Source organism: Chiloscyllium plagiosum, unplaced genomic scaffold (assembly GCF_037043375.1).
Source record: "Chiloscyllium plagiosum isolate Xiang-an unplaced genomic scaffold, Cpla_swu_hap1 HiC_scaffold_29, whole genome shotgun sequence".
Lineage (NCBI taxonomy): Eukaryota > Metazoa > Chordata > Chondrichthyes > Orectolobiformes > Hemiscylliidae > Chiloscyllium > Chiloscyllium plagiosum.
The window spans coordinates 2348841-2374080 of NW_028270167.1; the positions used below are offsets into that span (position 1 = coordinate 2348841).

At 40.2% G+C, this 25240-nt stretch overlaps 1 protein-coding gene and 1 non-coding gene across 4 annotated transcripts in view; one reads left to right on the top strand and one right to left on the bottom strand.

Annotated features, from left to right (window-relative positions):
• Positions 1–25240, bottom strand: part of cbl (Cbl proto-oncogene) — a 228733-nt gene that overhangs the window by 90757 nt on the left and 112736 nt on the right. For all 3 annotated transcript variants that reach the window (XM_043677729.2, XM_043677728.2, XM_043677727.2), the window contains exons 3-4: positions 22651–22797; positions 7318–7474 (exon numbers count right to left, since the gene is read on the bottom strand). In XM_043677729.2, the coding sequence (XP_043533664.1) occupies positions 7318–7474; positions 22651–22797 (304 nt within the window). The remainder of the gene's footprint in view (positions 1–7317; positions 7475–22650; positions 22798–25240) is intronic.
• On the top strand, positions 20810–20882 carry trnam-cau (transfer RNA methionine (anticodon CAU)). The gene has a single exon. It is a non-coding gene; the product is annotated as a tRNA-Met (tRNA).

The window sequence follows — 25240 nt, forward strand, 5'->3', positions numbered from 1 at the left end:
TTGTTTCACATTTAGAAGTAGATTTTTGCTTCTCATTACATAAGCATACTTTCCTATGGATGAAACACTGGAATCAATTTAATGCACTTTTAATGATCTGAACAAATAAAATATATTATTCTATTGCAAACTACCTGAAAGCAAAAAATAATAATGGGCACAGGAAATAAATAAGAGACTACCAACAGGTGATTACTGTTGATAAAAGCACCGGCATAGACATCACGAGTGGAATTCCCTGATTCTATTTTGTAATATTCTAAATCTTCAAAAGAACTACTGAAGTATGCTTAAATTTCCAAACCGCAAAACTCTTTAAACCCACGGTGTCAACTCAAAAGAATGTGAATAGAGCTTTTACACATTGTATTATTTCATTGAAATGTAGAGCAATATTACTAACAAACTTATTTTAAAAATTCGATAAAGGAAATTTTGTACAAATACATTAACTGTTACCAATATTACATAGTATGATTTCAAACACTTTAGAACAAAAAAACTTACCACCGGTATCAGAAATAAGTGAGGTATGAAAACAGGATGTGTAATGTACCAAGGATAGACATGACAATTTGTGATTCAAAGGTATTAACACAGCCCTTGCTATTCTTCTTCACTTCACCCATGAAGATACATGCATTAATTAAGAGGTTTTACTGCATGGTTCTTGGGATATCAGGTGACCTCTGCCTTAAACAAGGATGCCTATTTGAAAAAAAAATTGAAACCCTTACTTAACAAAAGACAATTGCAACTTTAATCATAGGAAAAAGTCTTTCCGCTACACAAAATCTATTCCTCAAGCATTTTTTTATTGTCTGGGATGCTAAAGGGTGGGAAAGGGATAGAGGGCAGCGTTTACGTGTTCATGCTCAGAAGGCCAAGGCACATTCAATTTGAGTCAAACATCAGATGCAGAAGCAGAACACTTGGCCAGAATTAATTATTTCTAGAGAAGTCAATTTTTGATATTTTTGATAAATCAATTAAAAAATATATATCCTGACACCAACTGGTTCAATCTCAGTTCTGAAGGAGAATTACTGGCCCCAAAAGGTTAACTCTGCCTTTCTCTCTACACTGGATCTGTTGAGGTACTCCAGAAATGTGTTTTGCTTTCAATCTCCATCCTGGCTGTGATAGTTCAAGGAATAAAAAAAAAACAAATGAAATGCTAGAGAAACTCAACAGATCCAAAAGCACCTGTGAATAGAGAAACAGCTAATGTTTTGAGTCCATTATGATTAGATTCCCTACAGTATGGAAACAGGCCCTTCGGCCCAACAAGTCCACACTGACCCTCCCAAGAGTAACCCACCCAGCAGACCAATTCCCCTACCCTGTATTTACGCCTGACTAATGCACCTAACACTATGGGCAATTTAGCATGACCAATCCACCCTTACCTGAACATCTTTGGATTGTGGGAGGAAACCGGAGCACCCGGAGGAAACCCACGCAGACACGGGGAGAACGTGCAAACTCCACACAGACAGACAGTCACCAGAGGGTGGAATCGAACCTGGGTCCCTGGCACTGTGAGGCAGCAGCGCTAACCACTGAGCCACCATGCTGCCTCGTGATTTCTCTTCAGAACAATAGGTAGGGGTCTTGCATTTTTATTTGATTCATAAGTGGTTTTGTAAACTTCTTTCCATAGCACTTCTCAGATGAAAAGTGTACGGTTCTATTTGATGCAGAGGAACCTCGATTATCCGAATATCGGATTATCCGAAGGAGATCTCGAGGTCCTGATAGAAACATTATATCAAAGATGTGTTACCAACACTGATCGCGTCTTTTGTTTTCAATGATTAAAACTGAACTCCGCTTCCTGAAACGCTGCCGAGAACACTCCTGGACTGATGGGAGTCCAGGCACTGTCTACAAATGACTGACTTCCCACCACTCTCTCCACCCACACTTCACCTGGAGTTCTACACTGGGGTGTACCCTAAACCCTCTTCATCAGATAATCCCTCCAACATAGTCTGTACAGAGCAAAGGTGGAACCTGTCAAAAAGTTGCAGTAAAAAGTTCTGTGTGTAGCTAGGGGTGTGTGTGGGGGTGGGGGTGGGGGTGTGTGGGTGTGCATATGGGTGTGTGCGTGCACGCATGTGGATGGGTGGGTGGGGGGCAGACAGGGGCGGAGTTGGGGTAGGGTTGGACAGGTTTGGGGGGTGGCGGTGTTGGACAGGGTTGGGGGTGGAGCTCATGCGCGGTGTGCTGCTCTCTCGTCTCCTGAATGGGGAAAACTCCATGTCCCAGAGGAAAGGCACTTAATCAATTAATCGAATAATCAATTTCCGAACGAAATAGTGCCCTCCCATCTCATTCGGACAATCAAGGTTCCTGTGTATTGTTTGAGCTGGATTTCCACAGTTAAAGTTTACATTAGTACGTCAATTCCACAAGTTACTTGAATAAACAATTTAATGTGACAATATAAGATTGCTGTTAAGTATTTTGCAATACTAAATTAAGCTCCATTTCTTCAGCTTTTCCTTGACAGCTTTTCTTTCCAGCCATGTAAATAGTAACGCTTGGATTTTTTACTGCATGATAGGTACTACCTGCATTTGATTCCTTGCTTTCTAAATAAAATAAACACATGTATGTGGGTGGCTCCCTACAACAGCAGGACTAAAATACAAGCCTGGACAAACGCAAGTGGGCTTGCAGCTATACTAGCAATTTTTAAGAGGATTTGTAGCTCAGGTTGATGATAAGTATGCAAGTTAGCTCGCTGAGCTAAAAGATTTGCTTTCAGACATTTCGTCACCATACTAGATATCAGTGAGAATGTTCGGTGAAGTGCTGGTGGTATGCCCTGCCTCTCTACTTATAGGTATTGGTTTCTTAAGGTGGTGATGCCATTTCTTTTTTTTTGAAAGGGAGGGTAGATGGTATCTAAATTGATGTGTTTATTGCTGGAGTCCTGGTTAGAATGCCATGCCTCTAAGAATTCTCGTGTTTGTCTTTGTTTTGCCTGCCCTAAGATGTGTGTGTTGTTCCAGTCAGTGGTGTCCTTCTTTGTCTGCATATATGGAAACTAGAGATAGCAGGTCGTGCCTTTTGGTGACTAGTTGGTGTTCATGTATCCTGGTGACAAGTTTCCTGCTAGTTTGTCCAATGTATTGTTTATACAGTTCTTGCATGGTACTTTGTAAATGACATTAGTTTTGCTGGTAGTATCTAATGGATCCTTTAGGTTCACTAGTCACTGTTTAAGTGTGTTGGTAGGTTTGTGGGCTACCATGATGCCAAGGGGTCTGAGTAGTCTGAAAGTCATTTCTGATACGTCTTTGATGTAAGGTAATGTGGCTATAGTTTTTGATTGCATTGTGTCTGCTTGCTTGGATTTGTTTCAAAGAAATCAATGGATTGCATTTAATGGGCATCAGTTTTTCTTGAAAACGTTGTATAGATATTTTTCTTCTGCTTTTTGTAGCTCTAGGGTGCTGCAGTGTGATGTAGCTTATTGAAATAGCGTCTTGATGCAACTCCGTTTGTGGGTGTTGGGATGATATTGCTTCTGAAGTTAAGTATTTGGTCAGTGTGTATTGTTTTTCTGTGGGTGCTTGTTTGAAGCTATCCGTTAACTGTACATTCAACTGTCATGTCTAGGAATGGGAGTCTTTTGTCATTCTCCTCCTCTTTTATAAATTTGATGCCTGTCAGGATATTATTGATGGCGTTGTATGTTTCCTCTCATTTGTTCTGTTTTGTGATGACAAAGGTGTCATCCACACAGTGGACCCAAAGTTTAGGTTGGATAGATGGAAGGGCAGCTTGTTCAAGTCTCTGCATTACTGCGTCTGCTATAAGCCTTGATATTGATGATCCCCTGGGTGTTCTGTTGATTTGTCTGTAGGTTTTCCTATTGAATGTGAAGTGGGTGGTGAGGCACAGGTCCACTAGCTTGAAGATGTTGTCTTTAGTGATAAGGTTGATGCTGCTTGGTGTTTGTGGTCCTGGCTGTCCTAGTAGTGATGCCAGTATTTCTTTGGCCAGGTTGATGTTAATTGATATGAAAAAGGGCTGTAACGTCAAAGGAGACCATTATTCCATCTTGATGTCTTTGATGGTGTTCAGGAATTCTTGGGTTGAGTGAATGGAGTGGCGTGAATCTTTAATTAGGTGTTTTAGTTTTTGGTGGAGTTCCTTGGCTAGTCTGTATGTTGGTGTACCAGGTAGGAAGACTATGGGTTTGAGGGAGCCCCCCCAGGTTTGTGCATTTTTGGTAATCCGTAGAAGCGTAGCATGTTGGACTCATCTGGTTTCATATTTTGGAAGTCTGTCCTGTTTAATTCTCCTGATTTTTTTTTTAAGTCCTCTTAGAAAGGATGAGATTCTGTTTTGTAGTTGTAGGGTCATGTCAATACTGCTGTGAATTTTAAAAGTACATAATTGGATTGGAAAATGGATAATAGATGGCTGTAGTTATGTAACATGGAAAAACAAATCGAGACCAATTACAAGAACAAAACCAGAATTTGCTGAAAAACATCAGCAAAGAGAAATCCGAGTTAACTTCTCTGGTCCAATGGCCCTTCCTCAAAACTGTTTCGACCCGAAACATTAATTCTAATTTTTCTTCATGGACACTGCCTAATGAAGGGTCCAGCCCGAAACATCGACTCTCCTGCTCCTCTGATGCTGCTTGACCTGCTGTGCTTTCTTCAGATCCACATTTTATCAATCCCCACAGATGCTGCCACACCTGCTCAGCTTTTCCAGCATTTTCTGTTTTTGTTTCTGATTAACAACATCCACAGTTCTTTGAGTTGTTATCCAGATCAACATATTTACAACTTTTACAACACTGATACAAGTCATTATCAGAGAGACAAACATGGCCAGTACTGTCAAGGAACTGACAATCCTTGCCTTCCAAACAGAATTACATAGTTAACTTTTGCAAAACCATTCACTCAAATGGGGATTTTTAAAATAGCGCTGGAAATGTGTTGCTGGAAAAGCGCAGCAGGTCAGGCAGCATCCAGGGAACAGGAGAATCGACGTTTCGGGCATAAGCCCTTCTTCAGGAATCAGGATTTTTAAATTACCCCTGCTAAGGTCAGATGCCCCCCAATGAAAGCAGTCGAAAGAATATATCAAAATTCAACTAAGGATTTAATAATTTTTAAAATTCTAATGCGAGACAGGGAGATGATGATGCCAGTCCTGGATTAGAAAAAAATTGTTTCTCAATATTTTTACGATATTGCAAATGTCACTTTAGACAAGGGGGATCTGCACATGAAAATAAAATAATGGCTTAAGATAATTAATCCTAAATATACTTTTCTACTCCTTTCACTCGCTTTCACTTATCCGAAGGGCCTGTATTGTGCTCTATTGTTTTATGTTCTATCTTCCCTTATTCACTTCAACCACTCATTGAAGTAGGGAGTTCTAAGTTCATGTCATTCTCTGGGTAAAATAATTCTCCCAAATTTCCTTATTAGACGTCTTAATTACTTTATTACAGTCATGGCACTTAGTTTTAGACTCTCTACAAGTGTGAACATCTTTTCGCCAGCAATGCTATCACATTAGCAAGTTTTGAGAAGATTTATAGCTCAAGTTGAGGTTCTGGATGTAAGTTTGCTCGCTGAGCTGGAGGGTTCATTTTCAGACATTTTTGTCACCAGACTAGGTAACATCATCAGTACTTCGCCAGAGCCTCACTGGTGGTATGGCCCACTTTTTATTTGTGTGTTTAGGTTTCTGTGGAAACCCAAAGAAACCTAAACACAAATAAAAAGCAGGCCATACCACCAATGCTTCGCCGGAGGCTCACAGATGTCACCTAGTATGGCGACGAAATGTCTGAAAATCAACCCTCCAGCTCAGCAAGCAAACTTACATTCATGCTATCACATGCATTTAAAATTTTAAAGATCTCCAGCAGGTCAGCCTTAGTCTTCTTTTTTGAGAAGACAAGTCTTCAGTTTGTTCAGTCTTTCTTGATTGTCACACCTCAATTCCAAATAGCTCTTGCATTTCAACAATAAAGCTGTGAATTTTACATGCAATATTGTTAGATTTGCATCTATTTTGAGTAGACGGTCAGTGTGAATAATTATTTAAGTACTCCCATATTGTTAGATAGGTGCTACAGGAGTAGCAATGCTCAAGTTCATAATAGAAAAGCAATTTATAATTAAATACCTCCATGGCCTGTAGATATACAAAATCTATTCATGATGAGAAGCACATACTGACCTTAGCTTTCACTAGTCATGAACAAACATTTGAAGAGGAAATGAGCCGTCACTATTTGAACCCAGAGATAAATTGAAATAAACAGCCTTATGGAAAAACATTTCATATTTCATAGTTCCAGCTCTTTCCTTCATTCTTGTAAAAGTGGTTTATCACCTAAGGAAGTAAAAGTCTTTGCGTAATAGAGTCATAGACTCTTCAGTCCAGTCAGTCCATGTTGAGCACAATCCCAAACTACACTAACCCCACCTGCCTGCTCCTGGCCCATATCCTTCCAAACCTTTCCCATTTATGCACTTATCCAAATGTCTTTTAAACACTAATTATACACGCAGCCACCACTTCCTCAGTAAGTTCATTCCACGTCCAAACCACCCTCTGTATAAAACATTTGCCCCACATCTTCTTTAAGAAAAGTCTCACCTTAAAAATGTGACCCCTAGTCTTGAAATCCCCCATCTATGGAAAAGATAACTACCATTAACTCTATCTATACCGTTCATTATTTTATAAACTTCTATTTATAATCTCCTATGCTCCAGTAAAAAATGTTCCAGCCAACCCAGCCTTTCTTTATAACTCAAACTTTCCACATCCAGCAATATCCTGGTAAGTCTCTTCTAAACCCTCCCCAGTTTAATAATATCTTTCTTCGAACTCCTTTTACAATCTTGAATAAATCAGTACCTAATTAAATGAATCAAAACTAACTGAAGATACCAATCCTATGTTCTCCATTTTCCATCCAATTTCCATAAACACTACACTTTCCATCCCATATGACCTTGGCAAATTGTAAACACTAGCTGAGGTACAGTTCTCCTATGCCAGCCAACTGCTCATGTCTGAACACAAAAGGTGAATTTCAACAAGAAACACTAATATACGAGCACATCATAAATCAGATCTTAACCTTAATGGATGCAAAAATATTTTCTACAAAGGTGAAAGGATAACATTCAGGAGCAGAAACTCTCTGTTGCTAGCCCAAACAAAAGGCAGGGCTAAATGCAGCTTTGCAATTGTTCTCAAGACAATCAGTTTAATAGTCTTTTCATACTTATGCGGATATACAGTATTTACCTGAAAAAGTCGAGTGAAAATGTCAAATTCAAAGACAGAGATGAAGTCATTGCATGTTAAATCGATAGTAGATTTCAAGGCCATGGCCTCCAGGCCAGAGGTGATTGGGTGAACATCATGTAAGGCTTGTCGAAAAACCTTCCAGTGAACGATTGTCCTAACACAAAGAGAGGCAGGTCAGTCATCATAAAAATAATAATGAAGCAGTTTGGAATGCTGCACATTTTACTTTGGCATAATACCAGTCTGATTAACTACAAGTACAATTAGAAGATGTTGGTAATTTCGATTGGCTGTCTTCTAACATACCCATCAGTCCGTTCCACTTGTTACTTAGGTCGTTATAAAATGGTATCTATAGTACTTTGAGAAAGTGAGGACTGCAGACGCTGGAGATCAGAGCTTAAAAATGTGTTGCTGGAAAAGCGCAGCAGGTCAGGCAGCTGCAAAGGAACAGGAGAATTGACGTTTCGGGCATAAGCCCTTCTTCAGGAATGCTATCCATAGTACTTTGTAAAGTTTATTCACCAAGTGGGTGCATCATTTTTATATATGCAGCTGACAGCAGCCACATAGTTCACATCCGCATTGTATAAATTACTCCATTCTTAGCAGATCACTGATATTGCTGACACACATCACTTCTTCAGTGTTTACTTTCTACTAACAATTATGCCATGAAAATTCTTGAAACTGAAAATTGAAGATAGAAAAGGGAAGAAACCCATGAGAAGTAAATGTTCCACCCACCAACTTGTCCCACAATGTACAACTATCACCAGTTGCTAAGTGGATAATTAAATCACGCTGCACAAGCATACCTGTGCATTGTAGAGTTAGATTTTCTTGGATTTTCTTTCTCTTCTTTGAGGAATTATCTGACCTGCACACACTGATTCTCTGTAAATGTATGCATCAAATGTATACTTGTTGTGCAAGGAAATTAACGACCACTGAAAGTAACTCTGTATCTTGCTAATTTGCTGCAGTCTTCTGCAGCTCCAACACTTAAACTAAATACAGTTTACAGAAAAGTTCACATCCAACCTTGTGGTGAAGTACAAATACCAATACAGAAATTCTGCATTCAACTCTCACTTACTATTGATTTAACTTATCTTTGATGGGTGAAATTGCAACATTCTAAGGTGACTATAAGGTTCCAAAAGGAACAGTCGATGGTAATTTCCAGTTTTAAGTGATATCCAATGATGAGTGCTAAAAAATACCTGGACATCAGGCATCAGAATCGGAGTCAATTCTGATGCTCTCTATAGTCAAAAAGCTTGCTGCCACTCTGTGTAGCTAACACAAAGAGAGAAAAAATACTAGAAACAACCAAGTTAAGGAACCAAAGCACTTGTAGCAGAGGACAGGTGAGAGACAAAAATCTAATTGATCTTGCTCTGAAAAACCTACACCTCACAGATGTATCCACTCAATACAGTATTGGCAGGAGTGACCACTGCACAGTCACAGGCTAAATCCCATCTTCACATTGAGGAAACTGGCCATCACGTTGTGTCTCACTGGAGTACCATCACAGTAAATGGGACAGACTTTGAATGCATTTCAAATTTAGCAACTCAAAACTAGCCAGCTATAAAGGTGCTACAGATCATCAGCAGCAGTGGCAAAAAGGGATTCAACCACAATCTTAAGCCTCATGGCACATCTTCCATTCTATCATTACCATCAAATCAAATCATCAAAACTAATTCAACGAATATATGCCAGAGACAGCACCAGGGATATATAAAAATGATGCACCCACTTGGTGAATAACCTTTACAGGACCATCTACATGCCAAAGAGTTGAAGCAACAAGATTCGGACAGAGCCAAGTGATCCCACAACCTAAACTCTGCAGTCCCACCTCATCAGTTGTGAATGGCAATGGACAACTACAATAAAACCAGGAGCTACAGATTCCAAAATTTCCACATACTCAATAAAGGGGACCTTCTCAGGTGCCCAGCACCATAGATGTCAGGCTTCAACAAATTCAATTCATTCCACATGACATCAGATCTACAAAGGCTTTGGACACTGACAGCATTCTGGAATACTACTGAAGACTCGAGTTTAAGTAGGTAAGCTATTCCTGAAGAAGGGCTCATGCCCGAAACGTCGATTCTCCTGCTCCTTGGATGCTGCCCGACCTGCTGCGCTTTTCCAGCAACACATTTCCAGTTCTGATCTCCAGCATCTGCAGTCCTCACTTTCTCCTAGAAGCTATTCCAGTACAGCTACAACTCTGGTACCTACCCAACAAACTGAAAACTTACTGAGGAATGTCCTGTGTACAAAACACAGGACAAATCTAACCTGGTCCATTACCACCTGATCTGTCTACTTGGCAATTGAGCAAGGCAATAGAAAGGGTCATTGACAGTGCTATTAATTAGTAGCTACAAAGGAACATTCTGCTCACTGATGCTCAGGCTGGCTTCTGCCTGAGCCACAGAGCCCATGACCTCAGTACAACCTTGGTCAAAAGTGATGAACTCCACAGAAGAGGAGAGAGTGACTGCCTTTAACCTCAAGTCAATATTTGATCAAACACAACATCAAGAAACCTTTGCAAAATTGAAGTCAAGGGCTTGGAGTCACACTTAACACATCACTGCAGGAGATCCAACCATTTTCAGTTGCTTCATCAAGGACCACCCCTCCATTACGATGTCAGAAGTGGGGATGTTTGATGATTCTTCAATATACCGCACCATGTGAGACTCATCAAATGCTAAAGCAGTCTTGTCCCTATGTGATTGTGCATATATTTTCATTGTTAATTGTTTTAAGTTTAGGTTGATGAAATGAGTTTTCTGTGTGTCAGAAGTTAATTATTAACTCTTAAATATTTCTGTAGCTGTGGTAATTTCTTTTAAAAACTTTGAGCATGCTACCTTGGCGGTATTATTGGATTTTTGTTTATTTTAGAACGGTTTATAATTTAACAAGGTAAACCATTTTGTTAGAAACTTCTACACTTATAGCTTTTTCACGCATAGGGGAAACACCGCCAGAGAGGGAAATACATTTTTTAAATTTTACTTCATCTTAGGCAGTTCTGTAAAGTAGTTGGATGGGGATGGATGTATCTAGTAGCACTATGAGGAAGGGAACAGTTAGTGAAACCAGATTATCTCGAACTGGGATAAAACCTGAAGGGATTACTTGAAGTGCAGTATATTTAAACTCAGGAATATGCCAGCTCTGGAAAGAAACTATCAGCATTTCCATCTAGGAATTACCTCAAACTTAATCAGGTGTTAGGAAAAGATTGTTTCCGCTGGTGCAAGTATAGTACAAGAGGTGCTTTTGGGAACTGTCCAGCATGTTATGACATAAGGACAGCAAGCTAAGATAAATCAGCTCTGCTATCACTGGATTTGCAACATAGTGAAATTTAAATATTCAATGCCTTAAAATTGTCAACTTGTTCCTAAGTGGACTTTAAAAATAACAGGTTAACCAAGGTTCTAAATTAAACAAAAATTAATGTATTAATGCTGTAATTTTAACAGAGCAAAAGTAAACAAGGTAATCTAATAATGTCTAAATCTTCTTTGATTGTAACCCGCATTCACACAGATAGGTACACACACACACACACACACACACACACACACACACACACACACACACACACACACACACACACACACACACACACACACACACACACACACACACAAGGAATAAATTGAAAAGAAAAGATGTAATTGCCAGTTCAATAACCATTTCAACAATGAGTACCAAGTCTCTAAAGAATCCTTGAACAATGTATTGAATTACAGTGATATGTAATTGTATCTTGCTTCAATTCCAAAGTCACGTCAATGTGAACAGGTTCCAACAGGCTCCAAGAAAGACTCACTTATTTCTTACAAACTGGAATTCTTTTCTCAGAACATTCAATAATTCTTTATCTGAATATAAAATAAGAGAGAATAAAACTCCAACACAGCTTCTGAGTACACAGCCTTCTGCCCCAAAACTCTAATCAGGATTAAATCAATGGTGTTACTTTTTCAACGTATTTGTAGTTGGCTGACCAGCAACAGCCTCCCCTCAATTGATCAATGCAACATCAAACAGGTTGCCAGTCCTTCAGTACAATATGTCCAGGTGACGAAATATCCGTAGTGCTCTTAGAACAATAATTAACCTGAAATTATCTTTCCAGGCTAGCTGCTATTCAAAGTTCAAAGTCCAATTCCTAAACAAAAATGAGAAAAATCAAGGAAAACAGGGAAGGCCTCAACAAAGGGATATCAATTTTTTTCAGAATTTGTAAAGGAGTGATTTGGGATTAATGGGATTATACTATTACTGTGTTTAAAAATCGATCAATGTGTTCTATAAGTAAATAGCATGGTTTATTACACTATACTTTTTTTAAGGTTAATAAGTTTTTGTTTTGTTGTTAAAACAAACTCTGCAATATTAATTGCTTAAGTTTCAGGAGAGACTACATTGTTCAAAGAAACACAAAACATGATTTTTCAAGCCAAGTTTCAGTCTAGGATCTCAATTAGAATCATAGAGATGCACAGCACGGAAACAGATCCTTCAGTCCAACTTGTCCATGTTGACCAAATATCCTACCCTAATCCCATTTGGCAGCACTTGGCCTACATCCCTCTAAAACCCTTCCTATTCATGTACCCATCCAGATGCCTTTTAAATGTTGTAACTGTAGTAGTCAATACCACTTCCTCTGACAGCTCATTCCATGCACGCTCTGTGTGAAAAGATTCCAATGATCCAAAAATGTGAATCCTCCGCCCATACACCAGCTTCTCAGCCATGCATTCATCTGCACTCTCCTCCTATTCCTACCCTCACCCAGGAGTGATCTAAATATTACGACTCTCGAATAACTCCTTTTTAAATTCCTGCCTAACTTTCTAGATTCTCCCTTCAGAATCTGATCTCATCCCTTCCTATGTCATTGTACACTAGAATCAATGACCTCCTGCTGGTCCCTCTCCCCTTTCAGAACATTCTGCGCCCTCTCTGTGACATCCTTGATCCTGGCACGAGGGAGGTAACATACCATTCTGATTTTTCGCTGCTGGCAACCCCTTCCCACGTGGTTAAAGATGCCCTCCAACGCATCTCGTCCACATCCCGCACCTCCGCCCTCAGACCCAACCCCTCCAACCGCAACAAGGACAGAACGCCCCTGGTGCTCACCTTCCACCCTACCAACCTTCGCATAAACCAAATCATCTGCCGACATTTCCGCCACCTCCAAACAGACCCCACCACCAGGGATATATTTCCCTCCCCACCCCTCTCCGCCTTCCGCAAAGACCGTTCCCTCCGTGACTCCCTGGTCAGGTCCACGCCCCCCTACAACCCACCCTCCCATCCTGGCACTTTCCCCTGCCACCGCAGGAACTGTAAAACCTGTGCCCACACCTCCTCCCTCACCTCCATCCAAGGCCTTAACGGAGCCTTCCACATCCATCAAAGTTTTACCTGCAAATCCACTAATATCATTTATTGTATCCGTTGCTCCCGATGCGGTGTCCTCCACATCGGGGAGACTGGGCGCCTCCTAGCAGAGCACTTGAGGGAACATCTCCGAGACACCCGCACCAATCAACCAAACCGCCCCGTAGCCCAACATTTCAACTCCCCCTCCCACTCTGCCGAGGATATGGAGGTGCTGGGCCTCCTCCACCGCCGCTCCCTCACCACCAGACGCATAGAAGAAGAACGCCTCATCTTCCGTCTCGGAACACTTCAACCCCAGGGCATCAATGTGGACTTCAACAGCTTCCTCATTTCCCCTTCCCCCACCTCATCCTAGTTTCTAACCTCCAGCTCAACACTGTCCCCTTGTCTTGTCCGGACTTGTCCGACCTGCCCAGCTCCTTTTCCACCTATCCACTCCACCCTCTCTTCCCTGACCTATCACCTTCATCTCCTCCCCCACTGACCTAATGTACTCTATGCTACTCTATCCCCACCCCCACCCTCCTCTAGCTTATATCTCCAAGCTTCAGGCTCTCTGCCTTTATTCCTGATGAAGGGCTTTTGCCCGAAACGTCAATTTTGCCTGTCCTCGGATGCTGCCTGAATTGCTGTGCTCTTCCAGCACCACTGATCCAGAATCTGGTTTCCAGCATCTGCAGTCATTGTTTTTACCTAACAGAAATGTCTGTCTGTGCCTCTGACTAGAGAGTCCCCTACCACAATCAATTGCTTGGAACCCAACATACCCCTCATTACATTAGAGCCTGTCTTAATACTAGAAACTTGGCTCCGTTCCCCTGAGAATCCATCACCCCCTATATTTTCCAAAATAGCATACTTGTCTGAAATGGGGATAGACACAGAAGACTCTTGCACTAATGCCTACCTCTCTTACCTTTCCTGGAGTTAACCCATCTATGTGACTGCATCTGTGGCTTTTCTCACTTCCTATAACTGCTATCTATCACACCCTTTGCTCTTGTAAATTTCTCATTGCCTCTAACTGTCCCTCGCAACCAATGGCATTTATTGCAGATATAGTCCGCAGTAACATGTAAACTCTCCCTAAACTCCCACATCCAACAAGAAGAGTATGTCAATCTACTAAAGGCCGGTTTTGCTTCTTCCAATCTATACACCCAGAAAATAATATCATCTTATTCCTCTACAAAACACTGCTCCAGGCTAATTTAATACTGATGACTTAAGAGACATATCTCAATAAAACATATGATCAAGAAAGAATCCACTCTACTCACTATTATAGAATAACAGCAATACTATTCTTAAAACTATTCATTTATCTATTTCTGTGCTGTGACCTCTCCCAAACCTCTTCCTTCAAGGTCAGTTGTGAATTTCGCTGTTCAAGTTTTCCTAGACGCACTCCGATATCCAGCGATACATGAATTCAAACAGCAAAGGTAGCAACTGTGCAGATTCATTCCTGTGTCAGTTAGCAGCAAGGGTTTCTTTCTCTCCTTCTCTCCTGCATAGATCAGGTGCTGCCTATTGTCTGTCCTTCTCCCTTTTAAAAGTGCTGTTGTCATTGTTCCAAGTACGAACCAAAGCTCTGAGTTCATCTACCTTCATTATTATACTTCTCTCAGTGAAACAGATGCATTTCAGACCACCTTGCCTGCTCTTTTCAACAGTATTTCCCTGCCTGTTCTGAGTCATGTGTGCCCTGGTCTCTACCTCTTCCTCAACTTTTGCATCTACTGTCCTATTCTTTTGGTTTCCATTTCCCTGACATCACTCTACCAAGTATCCCGCAAGGACATCAGTCCCAGCTTTGCCCAGTTGTAACCCACCCACTTTGTACAGGTCTCATCTCCTCCAAGAACCAGTCCCAATGCCCCACGATTGTGAAACCCTCCCCCTCATACCGTCTTTTCAGCCACGTGTTCATCCTATATATCCTGCTGTCTTTACTCTGATTAGTTTGTGGCACTAGTAGTAATCCTGAATTGACTACTTTTGAGGCCCTACATTTCTACTTTCTTCCTAATTCTCTTTATTCTGCTTTTATTACCTCATCCCTTTTTTTTCACCTATGTTGTTAGGACCAACATGTACCACAACCTGTCTGTTTACTCTCCCCCTCCAGAATGTCCTGCAACCGCTCCAAGACATCCAGGACTGCAGCACCAGAGGCAACACAGCTATCGTTTGCGGCCACAGAAACGCCTGTCTACTCCCCTTATGATTGAATCCCCTATAACTACAGCATTTCTATGCCTATTTCTTCCTCCCTCTGCAGCAGAGCCAAACATGATGCCATGAATTTGGCTGTTGCTGTTATCCCTAGAGGCCATTCCCCTTGACAGTATCCAAAATGATATATATGTCTTGCAGGGAAATATATTTTAATAATTAGGGATGCTTCAACAACATTTCCTGAAACAGTTGTTTGGAGAAAATTAGAACTAAAATGCTAGCAGAGAACTTAGTTTGATTGTTTACAAGATATAGCTTGCCCAAAGAAATACAATCAGATCATGGTTAAAATTTATGTCAAGAACATTCAGTGAAATAATGAACAGACTGGGAATAAAATAATTTATGATTCACAGTCTCAAGGAGCACTGAAAAGATAATATCAAAATTTAAAGACCATGATTTCAGCTTATTGTCAATATTATGCTAGTGATCAAGATAAAGGAATTCTCTTGTTACTGTATATCATAATAGAGGCAGCATTTTTTGCGTTGACATACAGAAATGAGTTGAGGGGACTGCTTAAATTAATCAAAGATAGTATATAAACCAAAGCCTCCAGGCGACACAATATCTACTTATCAGTTTCAGAGAAAACCTAACCTAACAAATATGTAAAACATTTGAAAAGTGCTCAATGAAAACCAGAGGCGGCAAAATGACTAAAGGTCAAAATTTTGTTGCTGGAGTTTAGTTACCTATCTCTGGAGAATCACTCAAAGCAAGGTTCATTGAACCTTAGCAAATAGAAAATAAATTTATTGAGAAGAATTATGCAGCACACTAGAGAGGAGGAAAAAAAAAATCAGATGGTGTGCCACATATTCACTTTAACGCATTTCTACGACAGGGAACTAGTCAGAACAGATGCACATTTACAATGATAGAAAATATCAGAATTGTCAGGGTATTAATCAGAAAGTTAAAATTCAAAAGTTGTACCTCCAGTAATCAGATTGACCTGCTTAAAACATCACATAGGAATAGCAGTCGACAACTTAGCCCCTCAAGCCTGCTCTGCCAGTTGGTACAATAATGGCTGACCTCATCTCAGCCTCAACTCCAGTTTCTTGCCTGTTCTCCATATCACCTTTATCCCATTACTAATTAAAAATTTGTCTAACTCCTTCTTTACTCTCTCAATATCCCAGCATCCACCACACTCTAGAGTAGTGAATTCACAACTTTTTGAGGGAAGGAATTCGCTGTTTAAAACCTGCTATCCCTTATCTGAAAACTATGACCTCTTGTTCTAGATTGCCCCAAATGAGGAAACATCTTAAGTCTAATTTGACAATCCCTTTAGAATCTTAGGTACCCCAACTAGATCGCTTCTCATTCTTCTAGACACCAGAAAATGTATGCCTAAACTGCTCTCTCTCTCTCATTACAAGACAAACCCCTCATCTCTGGAATCAATCTATGATCAACCTTCTGAACAAACTTCCAATGCAAACTACATCTCTCGTCAAGTAAGGGGACCAAATTGTTTTCGGCATTGGTGCAGTCTCACTAAAGTCTTATTCAGTTACCGCAACACTTCCCTACTTCTATACTCTATTCCTTCAACAATAAATGCCAAGATTCCATTTGCTTTCTTTATTACCTGCTGTATCTGCACACTAAATTTCTGCAATTCATGCATGAAAACACCCAGATCTCTCTGCACCGAAGCACTATGAAGTTTTTCTCCATTGAGATAACATGGCCTTTCTACTCTGACCAAAATGAATAACTTTACACTTATCCAGGTTAAGCTTCAAGTCAAATTTGGCCCATTAACTGAACTTATCCATTTTCATTTGTAAACTTCTTACTCCTTCATTGCAAAGCTAAACCCAATAAAATCTATATTTAAGAATATAACAATGGTTAAACAAAGACCATTAGTTTGAACAAGTCCAGCATTTTTGACTGATTTTAACACCATAAACATTTGCTGACTGCATTATTCAATCATTTCTTCCATAAATTAATTGTATATTGATCAAAATTACCCTGCCGTCTGCACTTAGTTTTCACTGGTAACCAAAAGTCAGCATTTGTCTTGGTTGGACCAATGTTCCACATTTATCCCAACTTCCTGATTTTAAAAACTTTTCATACTCTTCACAATTAATACTTGCTGAGAGTTACTCCAATACATTCCTTAGGTAAATTAGTGAGAATAAATTTGGCTTCTAACTCATTTGATATCTCTTTTCAACAGTACAGCTATTTTGAGTTCTGTACTACCAAGCAACTATTTATCATTGTTAGCAAACAACTTTTTAAAAAATTAATTTGTGGGATGTGGGCTTAGCTGGCTGGCCAGCAATAATTGCCCATCACTAGTTGCCCCTTTACAAGATGGGATTGAGATGCCTTCCGGCATGCTGAAGTCCACCTGCTGTGGGTTAACACACAATGCCATTGGGGAGGGAATTGCAGGATTTTGACCCAGCAACAATGAAGGAACAGGGATATATTTCCTAATCAGGATGGTGAGTAGCTTGGAGAAGAATTTGAAGATGGTGGTATTCCCATGTTTCTGCTGCCCTTGTTCCTCAAGATGGGAGTGGTTATAGGTTTGGAAGGTGCTGCCTGAGGATGTTTAGTGAATTCCTGCAGTGCATCTCTTGCTACTAAGCGTTAGTGGAGGAGGAAGTGAATGCTTTTGGATGTAGTGCCAATCAACTGAATTGTCTGCATGATGTCAAGCGTCATGAATATTGTTGGAGCTGTCCCCATCCAGGCAAGTGGGGAGTATTCCATAACACTCCTGAGTTGTGCCTTGTAGATGTTGAACAGGCTTCGGGAAGTCAGGTGGCTAGTTACATCCCACAATATACCTAGCTTCTTTCTTGTTCTTGTTGCCACCATGTTTATGTGGCAAGTCCAGTTGAATTTCTGATCAATGATAACTGCCAGGATGTTGATAGTATGGATTCAGTGATTGGCTGTTAAAGGGCAATGGTTACATTGTCTCTTATTGGCGATGGACATAGCCTGGCATTTATGTGGTACGAATGTTACTTGCCAGCCCAAGCCTAGATATTGTCCACATCTTTTTGCATTTGAATATTGACTGCTTCAACAACTGATTCGCCGCAAATTGTGCAATCATTCAAATCTGACCTTATGATGCAGGGAAAGTCATTGATGAAGCAGCTGAAGATGGTTGGGCCGAGTGCACTAACATAAGGAACTCCTACAGAGATATCCTGAAGCTGAGATGACTGACCTCCAACAACCATTAAACATTTTTCCACACGCAAGGTGTGTTTCCAACCATTGAGGAGTTTGCCCCCGATACCCATTGATTCTAGTTTTGCTACGGCTCCTTGATGACATTTTCTTTCATTAAAGAAAGTGCTCTGGAAACAGCCAATCCCAGGAGTATCACGTTGGCAACACTCCAATCAATCACAATTGACTTGCCTGGTTTGGAATGAATCAGTTAACTAAAACAGTTAACAATCTCAGCTGCATTTCTATGCCATGATTGTCCAATCATCATCCTTTTCTCAGGTCATATAACTTATCATTTCCTTTCTATGGTTGGTTTTCTTACATTTCAGTCTTGAGGAGTTCAAGAGAAATGCTTCGACTTCTGTCTGTTTTTAGCTACCTTTATGTTACAAAATTAAGATCACATTTATGTTTCACACCTCCATAAATAAAAAACAAGTTGAATTTTCTTAGCTTTTCATTATAGCCAACATCCAAAATCTTGTCTGTTCACCATCCTATCGTGATTAGATACATATATTAATGCACAGGTCCGGTTCTTTGCAGACACAAAGAACATGTACATTCACTACACTTGTGTCAACTCAGCAAAATAGGTAACAGCCATTCATGGCTCATCAGAATCAAATCTACCTTGTTTAAAGTTTTAAAAATTGGTGTCTTCTCCATGGTAGTGCCCCTATCAGAGTCCACTTATTAACCATCTAGCACTTCCCTCTCATGCAGTATAAATATTGGTTGCCTCTTTGAATCTTGCAAATTGTCCTAATGAGTGCAAAGTGAAAAGCTACAACAAAATGTGTCCTTTTGGCCAACACACAAATTCTATATTACCAAATTATTAACCTTCTCTGAACTGAATACAGCCTTTGTAGTCGTATACTATACTATATTTGGCTCTGACTAAAGTCAGGTAGCATCTACCATCCTGGGGGTTACCACCAATCAAAAGCTGAAGTGGACCGACTAACCATAAAAGTATTGTGGCTATAAGAGAGATTAGAGACAAGGAATTCTGCAGCAAGTAACTGTTCACAATCTACAATGCACAAGTCAAGAATGGAATGGAATATTGCCTAATTGTCTGGACTAGCGCAGATCCAACAATGTTCAAAAAGATTGAAACATTCAGGAGAGAGCAACATTCTTGTCTGCTGTTCTGCAAACCACTTTAAATCTTCACTCCATTTCCAACACAGTGGCAGCAGTGTGTGCTATGTATAAGATACACTGGAGTAACTCACCAAGCCTCTATCATTTGGAAGGCAAGAGTAGCAGATCCATACAATATGCAAGTTCCCCTCCAAGTCACATATTATCCCTCTCCAAAGCAAGTATGAATGGGCAATAAATGCTAGCCTGGCCAGCAATGTCCACATCCTTTGAACATATAAACCAAATCAATATTTCCTTTTGTGACTAAATTGCTACTCTGAAGTTTTCCTAAAGTTTGCAGGAATATAATTATCACTCCACTACATGCAACCATCTAATGAACAAGTCTCAACACAACATTGGAAACTTAAGGTCTTTTACTTCATATGAATGGGATTTATTTTGTCAAATGAGATTTGCAGTTACAAAATTGTAAATACATACAAAATAACCTCACTCAAAAAGTTAAAATACTAAACAGATCTTTATATTCTAGAGAGAACACCACTGATTAAACTTTTAATATTTCTTTGTTTGGCATCCCTTCACAATTACATATTCATAAACAAATATAGTCATTGTTTGCCACTATGAGATTCTGTTTCGAATGAAGGACTCCAAATTAAGGCCAGGACTGCTAAAGAAAGATTAGCACATTTTATGAAAGGATGGCGAGAGTGGGAGTGCAGCTGGTTTGATGAATAAGTGTATGCTCTGTGCTCCCACACCCAGGAAGCTGCTGGTGCAAGCCATTTAACAACTGCTTTCAAACAAATACTTGAGTGTAAGGTACAGCAATCACATTTTCTATTTCTATCTTGCTGGTGGGCTGTTTTATTTTACTGTGAAACAATGGCTTTTGTTTTTTACTAGAGTTTATATGAATTGATTCTTCACTCCTTTGAAACAGAAGGTCATAGGTTCAAGCCCCACTCCAGGACTTGAGCTCATACTCCAGACAGTACATTACCAAGGGAGTTCTACACAACAGCATTTTATTTTTGTTTAGATGTTAAATTAAGACAATGCCAGGAATCTTGGATGTAAAAAATCCAAAGTCCCTTTAATTAACAAAACGCATCAAAGACATTTTTGTAAAGACCTGATTGCATGTATTTATTTAATAGTTATGGAAATCTATAATCACAAACAATTTCCTTAAACGACTTGAACCTGTTCAATAATTTTTCTGTTTATTGTTGCCACGACCTCTCACTGGGCCATACACCACACAAACTTGGAACTAAACTGTCATTTCTTCATTGTCACTGGGCTAAAATCCTGGAACTCCCTTCTGAAAAGCATGCAAGTTTACCTATAACACATAGACTACAAAGGTTCAAGAGACTGAAGGTAGGTTAACAATCTTTTCCAGAGCAATTAACAATGGGCAACCTTCTTAGCGCAGTAGGCAGCGCGTCAGTCTCATAATCTGAAGGTCCTGAGTTCAATCCTCAGAGAAGGCAAGACTGTGGCCTTGGCCACCGTGCGCGTTTACTTTAGGGGCGGCGCGGTGGCACAGTGGTTAGCACTGCTGCCTCACAGCGCTAGAGACCAGGGTTCAATTCCTGCCTCAGGCAACTGACTGTGTGGAGTTTGCACATTCTGCCCGTGTCTGCGTGGGTTTCCTCCGGGTGCTCCGGTTTCCTCCCACCGTCCAAAGATGTGCAGGTTAGATGAATTGGCCATGCTAAATTGCCCGCAGTGTTAGGTGTAGGGGTATATGTAGGGGAATGGGTCTGGGTGGGTGTGCTTCGGCGGGTCGGTGTGGACTTGTTGGGCCGAAGGGCCTGTTTCCACACTGTAAGTAATCTAATCTAATCTAATCTAATGATGGCCTAGCCAGCGATACCCACGTGCCATGAAATAAATTTTTAAAGCAAAGAAATGTGCAAAATATCGAGGTTAGGACTACAGCTATACCTAAGAGGATGAAAGTCAACATAAACTTTAGGCTTTATGGTCCAACACCCTTCAATGATGACTACAACCACCTTCTTTAAGACTGTGCACTTTTTCTGAAACCCGGGGTACAGAACAAAGTAGTAACTAGATGCTCTTAATTTTAAGTAGATAGCAGGATTATGGTAATAATTGGAAAAGAACATGGAAGAAGAGGACATTCCTGGTGTTTTGTGATAATAAATAATGAGTAATGTAGGGATCTCAGTTTTAAATGGAATAAAATGGGGATCTAGACTTTTTTTTAGTATTGGGGAGCAACTTTGATTTGATCAATAGCTATGTTGAGCTTGATAGTATCAACTGCTGGCATCTGGCAGTTCAGAGAGGGAATTGATGATTCAGAAGAAATTGACCAAGAGAGAGAAGAAAGTTTGGAGGAGTCTGTGGGGTGTGAGGAGGGAAAGTATGGAGTAACTTTTTTTTCTTGGGCAGCAGAGTGGTGTGAGGGGGCTGGGAGGAGGGGAGATAGGCGTGGAGGAAACAAAGCACTGAGTACAGAGAAAATGGAGAACACTGAGCACTTTGGCAGAGATTGATTGTCCTTAACAGGAAAGGGGAATATATTTGCACTCAGCATGGTTGCATGAAATAGAAATGATGAGCAGTGGAAAGCAAAGCATGGATTGTTAGATTGTAGGAAAACGTTCTTGAAATGTGAAAAACACTGACACAGCAAAAAGGAGAGAAGAGAAAGTATAGTTCAACTTGAGAAGAAAAGACAAAAGTTTGATAGAATGAGCAGTAGAGGGTAAGAGCAGAGGGAGTGAGAGATACAGAAAAGTAAAACCTCCAAGTCTTTCATTCCACTCTCTCTACATCAGGTTTGATTGAGGAAGTTTGCATTTTAATAACACTTCGGCACGTCGAAAGCACACCCCTCCAGAGATGTAAAACTATTTTTAAAATGTAGCATGCAGCTGTGAGAATGGGCTTCACAGAGATGGGTGAAAAACAAATTCATACAGAGATCTCTGGAGCTAAAAGCAGGTGGTCAGGATGGGGTTGCTGATGAGAAGACCATGACATGTATGAAACTATGTAGTGAAAAAAAAAGAGCAGGAATGCATGTCTTTAAAAATTAGTGTAGAACAGGAAAATCAGTGGTAACCTGCCTGCTGCAATTGAGGAGTATAGAATTTACATGATGCTCCATTCATTAAGAACTTAAAACACAAACCAGTAAGATAGTTATATCAAAAAAAAGGGTGATTTTTGTTTTGAAGGTGAAAATTGACAGGACTCTCAACTGTACCAAACTGAGGAACTTACTTTTCTTCAAAAACTTTCCTCCAGAAATCTGCTGCATCTGCTTTTGTGATCCTGAAAGTGTCCCCCTGGAACACTCCATTTTGGAATATAGCTTTCAGCTCTGCCAACATATGACTGAATATCAGTGACAGTTTGGTCAGATGTCGCCTGCAAAGAAAAAAACCAAAATTTTAGATTGCATTACATTACAGTGTGGAAACAAGCCCTTCAGCCCAACAAGTTCACACTGACCCGCCGAAGCGCAACCCACCCATACCCCTACATTTACCCCTGTACCTAACACAACCGGCAATTTAGCATGGCCAATTCACCTGACCTGCACATCTTTGGACTGTGGGAGGAAACCCACGCAGACACGGGGAGAACGTGCAAACTCCACACAGTCAGTCGCCTGAGGCGGGAATTGAACCCGGGTCACTGGCGCTGTGAGGCAACAGTGCTAACCACTGTGCCACCGTGCCGCCCAGACAAGAAGAAATATCTTAACCAAAATGTCCTTAAATGTTTATAAATTCTGCACAACTGCCAAAATGACTAATCTGGTTTCAACACAAATAAAAGCATTTTAACTGAACACAAGGATAACAGCTCCTGGTAATGAATATTGCAATTGTTCTTTTCACTGATTTTGTTGCCTCATACTTTTGTTAGTTTTTCCTTAAGGCTATTATTCATTTGGTAGCAAGATTATAGCAGACATCACAGCAGATCCCAAATTTCACTTCATGCAACATCCACGTGCATTTTCAAGAAAATGCATGGGATTGCAAACAGAATCAGGAATCCTTTTCCCTCTTCGAAATTGCCATCCTGAAGTCAAGTGCAGTATCCTATCACTGCACTAGCTGACATCATGGCACTCAGGAGAAAGGAGGACTGCAGATACTGGAGAGTCAGAGTTGAAAAGGGTGGCACTAGAAAAGCACAGCACGTCAGGTAGCATCCGAGGAGTGGGAGAGTCATGCTTCAGGCATAAGCCCTTCATCAGAAATGAAACGTCTACTCCTGCTCCTTGGATGATGCCTGACCTGCTGTGCTTATCATGCAACTCAGCAGAGAACATGTAACAGTCTGATGATATTAGTTAAACTAAGGATTTATTAGCTTTAAAAAAAACTAAAACATTAACTCATTTAACATAAACTCATTTACAACATCCTCCACAGTAGTAACTGCAAAAGAAAAGTTTAAGTACCCTCAAACCATGCATGATCCAAAAATTACATGATAGAATTAAACACTGACGGGCTGTCAAAAGTTAGCTTTAATACTTAACTAAGAACAAGTAAAGAAGGGGCTGTTGTGGTACAGTGGCAGTGTCTCTGTCTCTGAGCCAGAAGACCCAGGTTCAAGTTCAGCTGCGCCAGAGATGTGTTTCACATCTGAACAGGTTGATTTGAGAATGCCAAGAAGAAAGGACATAAGAAAGGATAAATCAAAACATAAAATGAATGAAAAACACAACATCTGGCATTATTTTTGAAAGGAGAAACATAGTTAACAGTTCCAAATTTATAGGGCGATTAGAAAGTTGAAAGTTGAAGGAACTGTAGAACCTGATGGTAGAATTGGGTTTGATAGTTTTTACCATAATTTCCTTCTGGTCAGTTGGCCACTTTCAAGTTAGCTGGCGGCCAGGTAGGAGAGCCTGAAGTAGGCTTAAGGTCATGTACAAGAAGTGGATGAGAAGAGGAAGTGGGATCAGCAGATCGGGTGTTTTGGGGGGTGGGGGATAGAATGTGGTGTGTAGGTAGGGATCATGAAAGTGCAATATCTGGCCACGTAATGGGGTTTTGTGCAATCACATGGGTGAGTATAGCAACTATCAGGGCTCATTTGGGGGCCATTGGAAGTGTGGGAAAATTCTAGAAATGCATTTACCTCAATCCAATAGTTCTCATTTTGCTTTAGTCGCTGGATATGCTAAAGCTTCAAATTTTAGCCCAAAACTATTAAATCCAAATAAATGCTGAGGTAAGCCACCTCATTCGGCATCCTGTGGGGTTAAAATTACATTTCTTCCCACTATCTCTTTCCACAGCTGCTGTCTGATCTGATAACTGTTTCCAGCATTTTGATTTTATATTAGATTTCCATTAAGTACAGCATTTTAATTTAGTTGTATAAGCATTTTTCATTTGTGACTCTACTAGTTATCAGGATACACTTTAAACAACAGAATGAATAGCAGATTCAAAACTAGTCAATTCATTCTTGCATTATGGCATGTCTGAGGTCCAAATTCCAGAACACTCAGGGCCAAGGCCGTTGCCAGAGTGAATTCCCTGAGTTTTGGATTATCTGTTAAATCAGAAAATGAACTCAGGTATAAAAATAATCATTTTAGTTTCAAGTTTCTGAACTGGTCTGAAATTGATGCACTTTTGATAGAAATCAGAAATCCCTCTTGGATACTGTATAAACAAAATATTTTTGGTGATGCAATTTACTCTTATTTAATATGCAAGTTTCTGAGCGACAGTACCAAAAACACTGTTCGGTGTTGATAATAATTTCAAAGACGTGATTGATGTAAGCATTCATATAACCACATACTGATTTTTGAACAGCTTGCAATTATTCCTTTCTC